The 15,966-nt window shown below is 42.6% G+C and overlaps 1 protein-coding gene across 4 annotated transcripts in view; it reads left to right on the top strand.

Annotated features, from left to right (window-relative positions):
- LOC112260273 (leucine-rich repeat-containing protein 7-like) overlaps positions 1 to 15,966 on the top strand; it is an 89,223-nt gene that overhangs the window by 20,895 nt on the left and 52,362 nt on the right. For all 4 annotated transcript variants that reach the window (XM_042312762.1, XM_042312706.1, XM_042312705.1 and 1 more), the window contains exons 6-13: positions 1,539 to 1,602; positions 5,997 to 6,071; positions 7,508 to 7,652; positions 8,346 to 8,418; positions 10,760 to 10,889; positions 12,177 to 12,292; positions 13,260 to 13,329; positions 13,450 to 13,549. In XM_042312762.1, coding sequence (XP_042168696.1) covers positions 1,539 to 1,602; positions 5,997 to 6,071; positions 7,508 to 7,652; positions 8,346 to 8,418; positions 10,760 to 10,889; positions 12,177 to 12,292; positions 13,260 to 13,329; positions 13,450 to 13,549 — 773 coding nt within the window. The remainder of the gene's footprint in view (positions 1 to 1,538; positions 1,603 to 5,996; positions 6,072 to 7,507; positions 7,653 to 8,345; positions 8,419 to 10,759; positions 10,890 to 12,176; positions 12,293 to 13,259; positions 13,330 to 13,449; positions 13,550 to 15,966) is intronic.

Raw genomic sequence — 15,966 nt, 5'->3', positions numbered from 1 at the left:
CAAGTAACACATGCAAGCAGTAAAATTACATTTAAAAAACAGATAAAAATACACCTTATGGAACAGCGGGACTGTGAAGAGACACAAGCACAGACACATGCATACCACAATAACATACATGCTATACACACACGTACATATGGCTTTAATGTTGTAGATATGTGGTAGTAGAGCAGTGGCCTGAGGGCACACTTCATGTGTTGTGAATGTGTTATGTTTTTAAAATTGTATAACTGCCTTAATTTTGCTGGACCCCAGGAAGAGTATCTGCTGCCTTGGCATTGGGGATCCATAATAAGTACAAGTAGAAATATACACCTCCGGGTGGCCAAATAGCCTGAGTAACATTCCAGGCTGGAATTCTAATGGGCAGATTAGTGTGAGAGCATGGTAAATAGCAGCTTCTAAAGCAAATGCCATCTGTCTCTCTCTGTGCGACGGGTAGCATGTGTCAGAGGAGGGGCACTGTGCTGTGGCCAGTCCCTGTTGCTCAGGCCTTGTTATTTGATGTCTAAATGAAATGTGAAGAAGGCCCCATGTTGGAACGTGTGTGTACAGGTGTGTAGCCAGTGGAGCGCAGCCAATGATGTTGCGATTTATCATCGTGGAGAGTGCTGAGCTGCAAGCCCCAGAGACAGACACACACACTGCTCACATTAGTTGGTGCATGCTGGCTCCATCAGGTGTCCTGATTGAAAACTATTTTTATCCAAACATGACCAATAAACTTATCCCCCACACTAGAAACCAAGTTGAATGAAGTAAACTCCTCCTCTTCCACCTCAGGTGTGGCACAGCAAGGGATGTTTGTTCATTTGTGTAAACCAACTGAAACGTGTTTCCCCTTGACGATAAGTGTAATGTCCTCATTCAATTAATGAGTTTATCATGTTACCGTGGAGTCATTGGAGGGGAAGTGTATCCTAGAGGAAGGGTATAGATAACACATAGGCTTTGATATGTTATGAAGGATGGGGAGACATTCTGCCATGAGGGTTCTGATCTGTTTGTTCTCACATCATTATTGGAATTGACTAATTGCTATGTGGGCCAGCTGCTCTATATCATGACATAAAACAGCAGTATCTGCTTTAGTGATTTGACCAATGGACGCTCACTATTCACCACTCAAGACAAAGGTCCTCTGCAATACCAAGCCAATATAACTAGTAATGCCGTGCAAAACATCTTAGACTGAATCATTCTGACATTGCTCTCCCCGGCTGACATTGTGTACATTACATTGCATGGATGAACGAGTCTAATTTGAGGTGTTGCCTGGTGCAATGGAGAAAGCCGTTTCATGTTACATTAATCATTAACTAACTAACTGCATTGTTTTGATTTGAGCTGTTTTAAATTTGCAGTGAATATTATGTGAATGTGTGGGGATGTCTGGCTAGCATGCCATACCCCTCTGGGATGGCAGAGTTGCAGGAAGCCTGGTTTGGAGGGAGTGTTGCTGGTGATTGGCCTTTCTAAATGGGGACTTTGTTTCTATGCCAGAATCTGAGGCTCTTCCCTCTTGTTTGCTGCAGGTCAATACACAGACTGTCACAGCTGGAGCGATTAGACTTGGGAAGCAATGAATTCACTGAACTGGTAAGAAAAGAGGCTATTTGAAGACGCCAGTCACATGGACAGCAGCTGTCACCACACAGGCATCCATGGCCCAGAAGACCTGGGGGACAAGTCAGAGCAGGACCCCCCTCAATCTGCTCTACACCCTCATTAGGTCTCCAGCATTGCTCTCCCGCCCGCTGTGTGTGTGTGTGTGTGTGTGTGTGTGTGTGTGCGCGTGTTTGGGCGGGCAGGCATTTGTGTGTGCGTGAGTGTGTGCCTGTGGATAGGTGGTGGGTGTGCAGGCAGGCGTGTGTGTGTGTGTGTGTATGTACACTTGATGCATTATTTACTAGGGTAGCTCAAATGTGCACGACTTGGCACATCAGGACACCCACCACCGAGCACATTTTAATTGGCTGTTGGAGCTGGAGTAAACAATGGCAGGGAATTTATCAAACAATCCAGCCCTATCCCCCTGCACTGTGCTTGATGCTGGCCATGTCACATTAATTTAGTGGTTGTCTAAATCAATCGCCTGGTCTGTAAGCGGTAATTGACCACAGAGCCTGGAGAAAACATTGAGTCTGAAACCAAAGAGTAAGCCATGATTGTGTTTTTTTTAGCTAGTGATTTGACTAGTTTACCTTTCTTTTAACCCTCCCTTTTCATCCTATTGGCTATGTTCTCTGGACCGTGTTCTGTGTATTTATCTCACTGATTAGTGGTCCGGAGTGGTATACTACAAAGCAGGATCAATGAGTTAGCCAGTTAACTTTGATTAACAACCAGAAATGACTATTGATTTCCGAGATATGTGTTTTTGGAAGTTGAGTCAAAGAGACCATGCCCATTTCAACCTTATCTTTCGAAAAAATGTAAACATGATTTCAGAATATTTCGGCAAGTTAGCTGGCTAACTCATTGATCCTGCATTGTAGTATACCCCTCAAGTTTAGAGCAGAGTAATAGAACAGAGGAGGGAGATAAAAACAGTCATACTATTCCCAGGTTCTCAGAATGGGAAATAGATGATACACTAGAGAGGTACTGTGAGGGCAAGGTTTGATCAAAATGCTGCAAAGGTCATTGACCAACAATCCATGGGATATCTGGAAGGGGGCGATATGAAGTGTGAGGATGCAGAATGCTCAGGGAGGGAGGCCTTTCAAGGGTGTAACGTAACGTCTCAAAGTCATCCCTGGTTAACAAGATCTCACGCTGTGCTGGGACTGGGGCTGAGGACTGGGGAGCCCTGGGGAGAGCTGCTGGCTGGAGCCATGCATGACATGCTCTGTGCCACAGGTCCCACTGATGCCTTAATTGTGCATTTGTAAATGTGCTGTTAGTGTGAGGCCCGGGCTGCCTCCACAGAGCCCTCTGCAATGCACACAGCAGCACCTGCCGCCTCTTCACTCAAGGGGAAAGACAGACCAGCACAAATAGTCAGCTCAGAATGACTCCAATGTTTTCCTACTCTTTCTCATGCAATAGTCTTAACTCCCAATCTGTGCCCTACTTAAATACAAGCATTTCTCCCTCTACTTATGACCTATCTGATTCTCCCAGTGGTTCCCATCCCTTTTCAGTTATTCTACCACCAACTGATTTTTGCTCTGCCTGAAGTACCCCCTCATGTGCATTTTACCAGTAGGCCTATGGGCTCATCAGTCTTCTCAAGTACACCTGGTGGATAGGCCCAGTACCCCCTGGGGTCCTAGTGCCTCTGGTTGGGAACCACTACTCTACCTCATCCCCATTCAAGGACTCCTGTTGCTTTTTGCTGATAGTGTGAGCAACATTACCAATTGCCATCTCAATTCCCCTCAGATAGAACCCTCTAGTGTAGCTTTATTGCCTGGTGATTTTGAAGCCCAGGGAAAATAGAGTGCATTTTCTCATATTCCTTAAGCTGTTGTTGCTTCCTTGTCTACCCTATACTTTGTGCCAACATGCATTTTCTTCAGCTGATGGTTTTCGTGGTGAATCTTAGACTATGTAAGTGTTTTTCAGCCCTGAGAATGAATGGACTTTATCCACCCTGGTTTACTGGTATTGTTTTGTGGAGGGAGACAGCTTTCAGTCAAAAGAGCTTCTAAGAGGCTGACTGAACCAGAGGCTCTATGAAAGCTCTCCAACGGATTTAAGCTCATGCCTTATTTTAGTGGCAATCAATCTTCAGCTGAGAAGCTGTATATTAATACCCAGTTTCACTAAACTGCCAACATTTACATGTATAAAACCAGGATTCAGAAGACCTTTAGCTTTTTTGACATAAGAAGACATTTAGCACAAGCAGCTCATTGATATGAATGAGACTGAAAACGTTGTCTGTCTTACTCTAGGCTAAGCACATGCAATGCAGAAGATGCAGATGTAAAAACGTCTGCCACTGACAGAACTACAGGAAAGTGCAACATCAGAGGTGATGACCTCAGCACATTTGGGTCCAGCTGAGTCAAGAACAGATGCTGAGGTGTGTGTCACAGTGGCAGAGAGTGATTCAGGGAATACTGTGAGGAAAGTTTCCTAATTAGTCCCTGCCTGGGGAAGGAAGAGAGGTTTGGGGGGGGGGAGTGCTGGTGCTCAGAGGGCCGGTGTAGAGAGCAGAGCAGTGGATGGCATCAGCAATTACATCGCAGGGCTTCAAAGACGGACAAGAAGACATGCCTCTGCACAGGAAGCTCCACTGCACCGAGCACTAACCAAGTGTTTCATCTCTATCCGGAGAGAACCGGAGATATGGACAAGGTGCCAACCAAACCCCTCTCTTTGTTTCTCATTAAAACTTACAAGCAAAACAGTGTGGTGCTACTGTACTGACTCCAGCTCTACTGTACTGTAGATTGTGAGTAGTGGAGTATTGACTCATATTACACTCAACACTTCATGAGTTTAATGGGGATTTGGAGATTTTGTGTGATGTTTTGGGAGGGTAGAGGGAAGGTAGGGGACACAGAAACTACAGAGAGTTTTTAGCAGCGCTTTCATTACCCAATGCCAGACAACCTTGTTTATACCCTTGGTGGGAAGGGAACTTAATTAGTTTTTGTTTGAAGTTTGCTAACAATTTCTGGTTCAGTAGTTAATAGAATATGCATAGCATCAGTTTGATTTTAGATTGCTATGTTGTAAAGGCTCTGTTGATACTGTAGGAATTTCAATATTGTTTTAGGAAGTGGTTGTGTACCTCCTGTTTTTGTTGTTAGGTTTTGCCTGATTCCATACTGAGATTCTATCAACTTCTATCACAAATGATGTAACTGAAGCAAGCACATCCAGTTTTTTTAGGAGCATGCCCTTTCCAAACTTAATAAAACATCACAACTTTTTAGTGAACACACAAGGTACTGTAGCTACCCTCACAACCGTCATTGAAAGGCCATCATTGAAAATAAGAATTTGTTCTTAACTGACTTGCCTAGTTCAATAAAGGTAAAATAAAATAAAAAACTGAGAATAAATAATACTCAAAAATACTCTAAATAGAGAATATTCCAGAAAACCATCTGGAGTCCTTATCGATTGCCAGTAAAACCACAGGCTTAGCCCCCCAGCCCCTCAGATAGCATATGAACACGTCATAAGCCATTACATTTTTTTTTTTCATTACAGTAAGTTTGCTTTAAGCTGATGATCTTTCTGTTAGCCTCATGGCAATATGTATATAATAGCAGGAAATTAGCTCTTAAACAGCAACATTTTATCTCAGCGTCAATGCAAAATATGTAAAATAGCAAGAGATTAGCAATAAAACTTCACATTTTTTTCCATGCCCCCTGGCATAAAAAAAATGTTATAGACACAAAAAAGGTCCGTCCTTGCTCGAACCTTGCGGGGGCCCGGTAAACTGTGCTATGCCACTGAGTAAAGCCACACCATGCTGCGAAAAGAAATGCATGAGAAAGATTGGAATTGATTAGGGCAGCATGAAGGACCGTGAGGTCTGTCACCTAGTCTCCCAGCCTGGTCTAATGGAGTGATTTCACATAGTCAGGTAGTGCCTTTAGTCCAGATAGTCACACACAGTCTGGCTAGACCTCTCCACACGTCTGTATCGAACACAATCACTCACAGGACTCTATACGAGATTCAAACACACCGCTTCCATTATAGAATACGGAACGTGAGATACATTTTAGAATACATCTGGAGGAGCGACTTTGCACCACTCATTGTGCAAATGCCATCATTGACATGCCTACTTTGTTTAGTAATTATGCCCATTGGTATTGTTATTCACTTCTTATATTGATTTGGGTTAAAACCGCACTGCATTTACTTAAAACTACATACCACTTGCCAGCCTGCCCATGAGACAAAATGGCCAGGGCTTTCCTATCTCTCTGCCTTAGTTTCTGGGATATTTTCTACTGTCCAGCCCTCCTGGGCTGGTTCTAGACACAGATGTAATGTGTGTGTGTTTTGTGTTTCAGCCTGAAGTCCTGGAGCAGATCCATAACCTAAAGGAGCTGTGGATGGACAACAACTCACTGCAGACAATACCTGGGGTAGGCCTACACCTCCATTTATTATCTGCCTGTGTCATTTTTCATTGGCCCTGATGAAGTCTGTGTATGGGCAGTGATGCGCTAGTTAGTTCATGTGGGTCAGTGCATAGGGGTTAGTTATGCACCACCATAGGGCAACCTTTGAAAAAAGTTCCCTCAAACCCCTGTTTTCTTTGCTCTGTCTCCCACCCTCTCTAACAATTCAATTCAATTCAAGGGGCTTTATTGGCATGGGAAACATGTGTTAACATTGCCAAAGCAAGTGAGGTAGATAATATACAAAAGTGAAATAAACAATAAAAATTAACAGTAAACATTAAACATACAGAAGTTTCAAAACAATAAAGACATTACAAATGTCATAATATATATATATATATACTGTATATACACACACACAGTGTTGTACAAATGGTTAAAGTACACAAGGGAAAATAAATAAGCATAAATATGGGTTGTATTTACAATGGTGTTTGTTCTTCACTGGTTGCCCTTTTCTTGTGGCAACAGGTCACAAATCTTGCTGCTGTGATGGCACACTGTGGAATTTCACCCAGTAGATATGGGAGTTGGATTTGTTTTCAAGTTCTTTGTGGATCTGTGTAATCTGAGGGAAATATGTCTCTCTAATATTGTCATACATTGGGCAGGAGGTTAGGAAGTGCAGCTCAGTTTCCACCTCATTTTGTGGGCAGTGAGCACATAGCCTGTCTTCTCTTGAGATCCATGTCTGCCTACGGCGGCCTTTCTCAATAGCAAGGCTATGCTCACTGAGTCTGTACATATTAACATCCATCTGTCCATGTCTCTCAAAACCCTGCCTTCTTCTCTCTCTCTCCCCCCCACACCCTCTACCATCCATCGCTTTGTCTCGCAAACCCCTGCTTTTTTGCTCTGTCTCCCTTTCTCACTCACTCACTCACTTTGTCTCTCTCTCTCCCTTTTTTTCTCTCTCTCTGTCTCTCTCTCTGTCTCTCTCTCTGTCTGTCTGTCTGTCTGTTTGTCTCTCTGTCTGTCTCTCTCTCTGTCTGTCTCTCTGTCTGTCTCTCTCTCTGTCTCTCTCTCTGTCTATCTCTGTCTGTCTCTCTGTCTCTCTGTCTCTCTGTCTCTCTGTCTCTCTGTCTCTCTGTCTCTCTGTCTCTCTGTCTGTCTCTGTCTCTCTGTGTCTCTGTGTCTCTGTGTCTCTGTCTCTCTGTCTCTCTGTCTCTCTGTCTCTCTGTCTCTCTGTCTCTCTGTCTCTGTCTGTCTGTCTGTCTGTCTGTCTGTCTGTCTGTCTGTCTGTCTGTCTGTCTGTCTGTCTGTCTGTCTGTCTGTCTGTCTGTCTCTCTGTCTCTCTCTCTGTCTCTCTCTCTGTCTCTCTCTCTGTCTCTCTCTCACCCCCTCTAACCCCCTCTAACATCCATCGCTCCATGTATCGCCCTCCCCTGCTTCTGAAGTGTATAGGGAAGCTGAGGCATCTGCGCTACCTGGACCTGGCTAAAAACAGGATTGAAAGCCTGGACACTGACATCTCTGGCTGTGAGTCCCTGGAGGACCTCCTGCTCTCCTCCAACATGCTGCAGCATCTGCCTGACACCATAGGTGAGGCCATAGAACTTCTCTGTTCTCTTCCCTCTGCAACATTAGTGTCTCCTGATTAGATTGTCTCAGCTCTCTCCACTCTGCAACAAATGGTATTTCCTGGTTAGATTTTCTCTGCTCTCTTCCATCTGCAACAAACGGTATCTCCTGGTTAGATTGTCTCTGCTCTCTCCTGTCTGCAACACATGGTATCACCTGGTTATAATTTCTCTGCTCTCTTCCATCTGCAACAAATGGTATCTCCTGGTTAGATTGTCTCTGAACTCTCCCATCTCCTGGTTAAAGAGAATAGAGAAAGGATCAAGAAAGGATGATAAGGAAAGAAGGCTGAGAGAGGATGATTAATTCTGTAATGACTGCATTCATCATGGTGGCTCCTCTCGGAGGCTGTTATCTGAGAGTGCATTTCCCTGAGTTGTTTTGTCATTAACAATCAAATGGCTTGCGTCATTAAAATGTCATTTGTATTTGGAGTGAAACATTTATTTGTTTGAATACTGGAATTTAATTTACACAAACTATGAAGTTATTTTGTACTTAGTAAGTTTTTAAATAATTTCCTGGCTGTAAATTAATGAAATGGTAAGAGGATTATGTTGGCAATGGGTTTGAATAATTCCTTTTAACTGTGTTCTTCGCTTTTTGTTTGTTCCTTTTTTTAAATAATCAAATGAGTGTTTGTCTCTATTGCAGGAATGTTGAAAAAACTCACAACATTAAAAGTGGATGACAACCAGCTCACCTCACTGCCTAACACCATTGGAAGGTGAGTACCTTATGAGACCGATTATGAAACCGATTGCACTATTTTGTTTACATACACTTCTTAGATTGCAATCCCAGAACTCCCCTCAAGTCGAATAACATGTTTTGAAATTATTACGCCAAAAGCTTAACTACATTCCAAGTTAATATCTATCATGGAACTGAATGGCAGTCAATTTTAGGGCATCTATTGCATAACCAAATTAAAAGTCGTCAGAGACAGTAATTTTGATGGTAAAACCGGTTGACACGTTGAATCTCGTCTTCTCCGCCGCTGGTTTGCTGCTGAGCTGTATTCAACACAGCCTGTGGATAGAAGGGTTCTGAAACTCTGCTGAGTCTGGCACCTTCTCCTTGCTGCTCCTTCTCACCTCACATTGACTAACGCTGATTGGTTCCATCACTGTTCACACCAAGTAGAGTGATGCAGTACATTGTGTCTCAGTTAGCGGCACTGAGAGGAGATAGATAGATAGATCTGTCCATCTTTCTCTTTTTTCTTTTTCTCTCTTTCTCTCTTTTTCTCTTTCTTTCTCTTTTGCTCTTTCTCTCTTTTTCTCTCTTTCTCTCTCTTTCTCTCTTTCTCTCTCTTTCTCTCTTTTTCTCTTTCTTTCTCTTTTGCTCTTTCTCTCTCTTTTTCTCTCTTTTTCTCTTTCTCTCTTTCTTCCCCCCTCCGGCTTACCATTGTTCCAAAATGTGCACTGACATTTTGGGTGTATGCCATTCATTTGTTGTGGAATATGGCTCTCTGAGAGGAGTTGACTCTGTGCCAGTATTGCAGTTTCAACAGCCGGCCTAATATATTTGTTTTATTTGATATGCTGTATATATTATATCAAAAGTTTAATCTGGAAAATATAATGAGTCAGAGGAAATTCTGTGGGTCAACTCTGAACATGCCATGTCATTGAGACTGTGATCTAATAGGTCAGGGGTCACCAACTTACAGCTCATCATGTCATGTTCATCCTTATCCCCAAGCCTGTGATACTGTTTTCAGTGCACCTTTTTTTCTTGGTTTGTCATTGGTCGGTTTTGTGTGTTGTGGTTATTTCACATGCATCTAAAATGGGCCACTTAGTGGACGCGCCAAATTAGGGTAAGTAGACCGCGAATCACTGTCTCCTGTACACGTTCCTCCTCGCCACAGCATGTTTATTCAGGCAAGTGCTCACCTTAACGTTCCCTGTCTGTACTGTATGTTCCAGCCGGGGAAGGGGATCCAGTGAAAGTCCTGCATATGGGAGGCCAGCTGGGACAAATGTTAAGCTAATGACTCTGCTGTGTGTACAATAAATACAAATTAACTCTGTCCAGTGAGGGGAGGCTTCTCTTACCCTCGTCCTCTCCTGGTCATATACACTGACATTGTACACTATACGCTCTGTTGGAGCTTGAATTTAGAATTGTTGGAGGCTGTGGGAGGACATTTTAAAGCTGGACAGTTGTTGATTTTGCTTACAAATCCATTGTCCTTTCAAATCTGACAAAGAGGCAAGGGCATTTGACTCAATAAACACTGTGGCTTTAGAGTTTAAGATATAAGATTTAGAGTGAAGTTTGTCATTCATGAAGTTCAATTGGAGAATAATATTCAATATATATTTTTAAAAGCATACTGTTGATTATGATTGAAAAGAGATACTGCACCACCAGATACTGATAGTGAAAGGGAGTCAGCAACATCAATGATTAACTTCCTCTCATGGGATTAATACAGTTTATGTTCAAATCATGTTTATTTTATTTTATTTTGCCTTCTAGAGGAGTATCTCATTCTATCAAGTCATGGTTTTTGAATATTGTCATGATTCTCACGAATCCACTTGATTGACCATTTTCACCTCTGTAGCCTGTACATGTCTTAGATGCATCTAGTCTTAAAGGGAACCCAATTAATATTTGTTTCCATGGACACCAAGGAGGGATCAAACATCTAAGGCTCCATCTGTCAACAACAAATAATGCAACCTGTGGCTGAAATTAATCTACTGGTGGCTTTTCCTCAGTGTTTTGAGTGAAATAATATTTGTATCATTATGATATATCTAAATGTTCCACTTCAAGAATTCAGAACACATTTTTAGCAGACAAATGAAGTTGGTCTGTGCTTTGTAGGTTCTTAACAAAATCTTATGCAAATATTAACATGGTACATCAAAGACATGTGAAGTAGAGTATCTATGCAGAATTGTGATTTTGCCTGTATTATTGTAGATAGTGTGTTGGTTATGTTGCGTCTATTAATTTGTTGCTCTTACACCAATAACTAACCAAGTGAAAGTAGCTGTGGCACGAAGGATTCCTAAGGGTCTCTTTCTCCTCTCTCTATCTCTACCCAGTTTATCGCTTTTAGAAGAGTTTGACTGCAGCTGTAATGAATTGGAGTCCCTGCCCCCAACCATTGGCTACCTGCATAACCTCCGCACGTTTTCTGCTGATGAGAACTTCCTTGTTGAACTACCCAGGGAGGTATGTCTGTCTGTCCCACACCAATAACCTCACACTGATCCTATACACACATACACATACAGTGGAGTTCGAAATGATTCAATCCCTTGATAAAGATGAGCAAAACAGGTCCGATGACATGGGAACTTTTGCCAGATACACCAATGGTGGGTTTGGCCTTCGAAAGAACAATGCATATGCAGAACATACCTCATCCGTACTGTAAAATGTGGTGGTGGATAGTTGATGTTATGAGGCTATTTTGTTACCACTGGTCCTGGGATCCTTGTTAAGGTCAATGTCATCATGAACTTTACCAAGAGCGATTGTATTAGTATAAATCAAATATAATTTTTTATATATTTTTTGAGCATACAATATACACTACATGACCAAATGTATGTGGACACCTGCTCGTTGAACATCTCCTTCCAAAATCATGGGCTTATGGAGTTGTTCCCCCCTTTGCTGCTATAACAGCCTTCACTCTTCTGGGAAGGCTTTCCATTAGATGTTGGAACATTACTGCGGGGACTTCCATTCAGCCACAAGAGCATTAGTGAGGTCCGCCATTGATGTTGGGCGATTAGGTCTGGCTTGAAGTCGGGCTTTCCAATTCACCCCAAAGGTGTTCCATGGGGTTGAGGTCAGGGCTCTGTGCAGGCCAGTCAAGTTCTTCCACACTGACCTTACTTTGTGCAGGGGGGCATTGTCATGCTGAAACAGGAAAGGGCCTTCCCCAAACTGTTGCCAAAAAGTTGGAAGAACAGAATCATCTAGAATGTCATTGTATGCTGTAGCTTTAAGATTTCCTTTCACTGGAACTAAGGATCCTAGCCCGAACCATGAAAAACAGCCCCAGACCATTATTCCTACTCCACCAAACTTTACAGTTGGCACTCTGCATTGGGACAGGTACTGTTCTCCTGTCATCCGCCAAACCCAGATTCGTCCAACGGACTGCAAGGTGGTTAAGCATGATTCATCACTCCACATTTCCACTGCTCCAGAGTCCAATGGAGGCGTACTCGATTTTATACACCTGTCAGCAACGGGTGTGGCTGAAATAGCCAAATCCACTCATTTGAAGGAGTGTCCACATACTTTTGTGTATATATAGTGTATCTCAGTATTTGTGTTATTTATTTTACACTGTCTTTTTTGCTCGTCTTTATCAGGGGAACCAATAATTCCAGACCCCACTGTACACTCACACACAATGCATGCATTTCTGTAATTGATATGGTTTGGTGAAAGGAAGAAGGAAAGTGATCATTGAAATGTATGCTTGCATCCCTTTTGTTGCAGATTGGGAACTGTAAGAATGTGACAGTCATGTCGTTGCGCTCCAATAAGCTGGAGTTTCTACCTGACGAAATTGGGCAGATGACCAAGCTACATGTTCTCAATTTAAGCGACAATAGGTTACTATTGGTTACCACACACACACACACACACACATACACACACACACACACACACACACACACACACACACACACACGCACACACGCACACACACACACACACACACACATACACACACACACAGTGAATCCATATGTTCCTCACACTCTCCTTGATAAGGAAACAGCTTAATACTGTAGGCTTGTGTTGTGTGTCTATTTATTTACATAGCGCGTAGGTGGAATGGGACATTCTTCTGAGGAGTTTATATAAACTAGTGGTTATTATTTTGCTAATGGCCCATTAAGATAGCTGCACAACATTAGAAAGCACTTCCCCTGCCCCCGGGCTAATTAAGCTCTTTATGAGATGTTTAGTTGCTCTGCCAGTGATTTACTGGATCCAAGGTAATTAAACCATACTATCACTAAATACACGGCACCCATTAGGCAGACCTGTGTCCACACGCGACACCACAGAGCTGAGCGTTCAACCACATAGGCTTCCTCAGAACGAAGATCCAGTCACTCCAACCCTGCTTCGTTCTACCTACGGTAGCCATCAACACGGTCTCCCACTGACAGATTTCTGTTGTCAAAGTGAAGTTCACTGAGCGTGTTGCCACGGTAACTTACTTTTTCCCCTTTGTGTGTTGGTTAACTTTCCTGTGTGGTGGGTGTCAGTCAGTCAGAGGCAGGCAGGCTGTGATTGTCATTGGCAGAGGAATAGTCTTGGCTTTTCACATTGGACTATATGTCGATCTGTGTCCTTGAACACATCAGAACACAATGTGCCTCTTACACACTTTGTGGAGAATGATGTGAAGTTGAGCTCAAGCCACTTGTCTGAATTATTTCCATATAATCACTTCTCACTTTTAATCGCAAATTAAGTAACCTTTTGAAGTTTAATAAACACAAATATGTACTCAATTAGATGATATGCCTTCTTACTCCCTATTTTGTCTTCTTCTCCCTTACACAGATTAAAAAACCTTCCGTTCACTTTCACAAAACTAAAAGATCTTGCTGCTCTTTGGCTATCAGACAATCAGGTAAATATGATCTTATGTGTTGTTTTCTTGGGAAGAAATGACATTTACTGATAAATTCTAATGATGTAATACCTGTGTATAAGCGGTACTTGAAGAGTTAATGATGTGTGCTGTGTGCAGTCCAAGGCCCTGATCCCTCTCCAGACCGAGGCCCATCCAGAGACCAAGCAGAGGGTCCTCACCAACTACATGTTCCCTCAGCAACCACGACATGATGAGGGTGAGGTAGAAATGACACGTAACATGCTGACATGAGGGGAAATCCTGACAGCCAACTATTCCCTCAAAGTGGATGTAGTACTACTATCAAATCAAATTTTATTAGTCACTTGCGCCGAATACAACAGGTGTAGACCTTACAGTGGAGTCTGACCATTTTTAGGGCCTTCCTCTGACACTGCCAGGTCCTGGATGGCAGGAAGCTTGGCCCCAGTGATGTACTGGGCCGTACGCACTGCCCTCTGTAGTGCCTTGCGGTCGGAGGATGAGCAGTTGCCGTACCAGGCAGTGATGCAACCAGCTCTCGATGGTGCAGCTGTAGAACCTTTTGAGGATTTGAGGACACATGCCAAATCTTTTGTCTCCTGAGGCGGAATAGGTTTTGTCGTGCCCGCTTCACAACTGTCTTGGTGTGCTTGCACCATTTTAGTTTGTTGGTGATGTGGACATCAAAGAACTTGATGCTCTTAACCTGCTCCACTGCAGTCCCATTGATGAGAATGGGGGTGTGCTCGGTCCTCTTTTTCCTGTAGTCCACACCCATCTCCTTTGTCTTGATCACGTTGAGGGAGAGGTCGTTGTCCTGGCACTACACGGCCAGGTTTCTGACCTCCTCCCTATAGGCTGTCTTGTTGTTGTCGGTGATCAGGCTTACCACTGTTGTGTCATCTGCAAATTTAATGATGGTGTTGGAGTCATGCCTGGCTGTGCAGTCATGAGAGAACAGGGAGTACAGGAGGGGGCTGAGCACGCACCCCTGAGGGGCCCCTGTTTTGAGGACCAGTGTGGCGTGTGTGATTTAGTGATGGCTAAGGTGTCATGGATATGTATTTACAATTGATTAATGGTGTTTGATATACCCTGTTATCCATTCTAGTAATGTATAGTAGTACGTGTGCAGAGCACGTGTCACTGAACTACCCTTTGAGGTAGAGCTCTTCACGGGTCCAAAAAGTTGTGGGTGAATTGACCTGAGGAAAGTCAGACCAGTTCCAAAATAGTCCGTGGAAAAACAGACCCGTGCTGGTTCAGATCCGAAGAGAAAGATGAAACCTCTAACAAATGACAAAACTGTTTGATGTGTAGCATATTCAAAACTTCATAGCCATCTTTTTATTGGTTTTTATTTTCGTAAAATAATAATTGTCCACTTTACGGTTCAGCTGTTAGAGATTTATGCGCTAAATGCATCAGGGCATTGCATGCATTTAGGCCTACAGGTCTAGGTGCCCTCTCTATGATATTCATACATTTTAAAAATGAATGTAAAGGAGAAGAAGCTTAGGCTTAGCCCTAGAGAGACCGAGAGAAAGATGGAGATATGCTGGAGCCATGTTCCCGACACCGACCTGCATTTCTTTATACTTGTCTGCTCAGATATAGGCGTACAAGAAGGGGGCTAATTCGTTAATTTTCAATTTAGAATATTTTGTATAAAGATAAGCATTATACTGTTAGATTAAAGGAGTAACTCTGGTAGGCCTAAAACATTCTTCCTCACCTCAAGTTCAATTGTCCGGAGTCAGTTGGAGCACTGGTGCGCACTACCTTCGTAGGCCTGCAGTAGCTAAGCCTAATAATAACCATACCACACCAAAGTGTCTTTACGTTATTTCGGCAATATCCAAAGTAAGTCAAGTCATTGGTTATAGGGAAAATACGAACAGGTTGTTATATTGCGACATTAAATAAAGTTTGAATCTTTCCCTCTTTGGTTTTGGCTTTTCATGCTTTAAGTGCGAGTAGCCCCAGGCCTAGCGGTAATTCTATTATATTGTGGAAAATACAACATTACAGTTGGAACTTAATTTGACCAAAGAAAATGGCTCAACAATATGAAACAAACAGATTCTTAAATAGGCTTCCAATAATAACAAGTATATACAATAATAATAGTAAATAAATAAAAGTTTGAAAATTCCATCAAACCTGACTAGCACACAGTACATGTTGCCGTGCCAACTGTGGTGGATATTATAAAATAAGGATTTGCTGGAGACCAAATTAAGGTTCTTTATATCTGAGCTCAGAGGGAACAACAGAGTAACACTGCACAATGTAGACAGTCAGAATTCTGAAGCATTGGGTGATAAGCAAATATCTTTATAGTTTCCTGTTATTGGGCAGGACTGTCAGTTCTCCTTTTATACAAGGACACATGAGCAAGCTGGTTTGCAACACAGGATGATTCTCCCGAGAACAGGAGATTATAATAGGATAGTTTCACAAGGTTAGTCACATGCTCAGTTATGTGGACACATACAGTTAAAATTTCCAGTTACACAACATTCTTATCATCTTTGTCCACTACAATATTGAAACCTGTCCCCAAGGACATTGTCTTGTCGGCTTCTTTTCACTATACTCTTTTTCTTCTAACTTTAGTTTTACTTAAATGAAAAATATCTTCACAATCAA

This window comes from Oncorhynchus tshawytscha, linkage group LG01 (genome assembly GCF_018296145.1).
Source record: "Oncorhynchus tshawytscha isolate Ot180627B linkage group LG01, Otsh_v2.0, whole genome shotgun sequence".
Taxonomy (NCBI): domain Eukaryota; kingdom Metazoa; phylum Chordata; class Actinopteri; order Salmoniformes; family Salmonidae; genus Oncorhynchus; species Oncorhynchus tshawytscha.
Note: the sequence above shows the minus strand (reverse complement) of the source record. Positions and strands in the feature narration are given on the sequence as shown.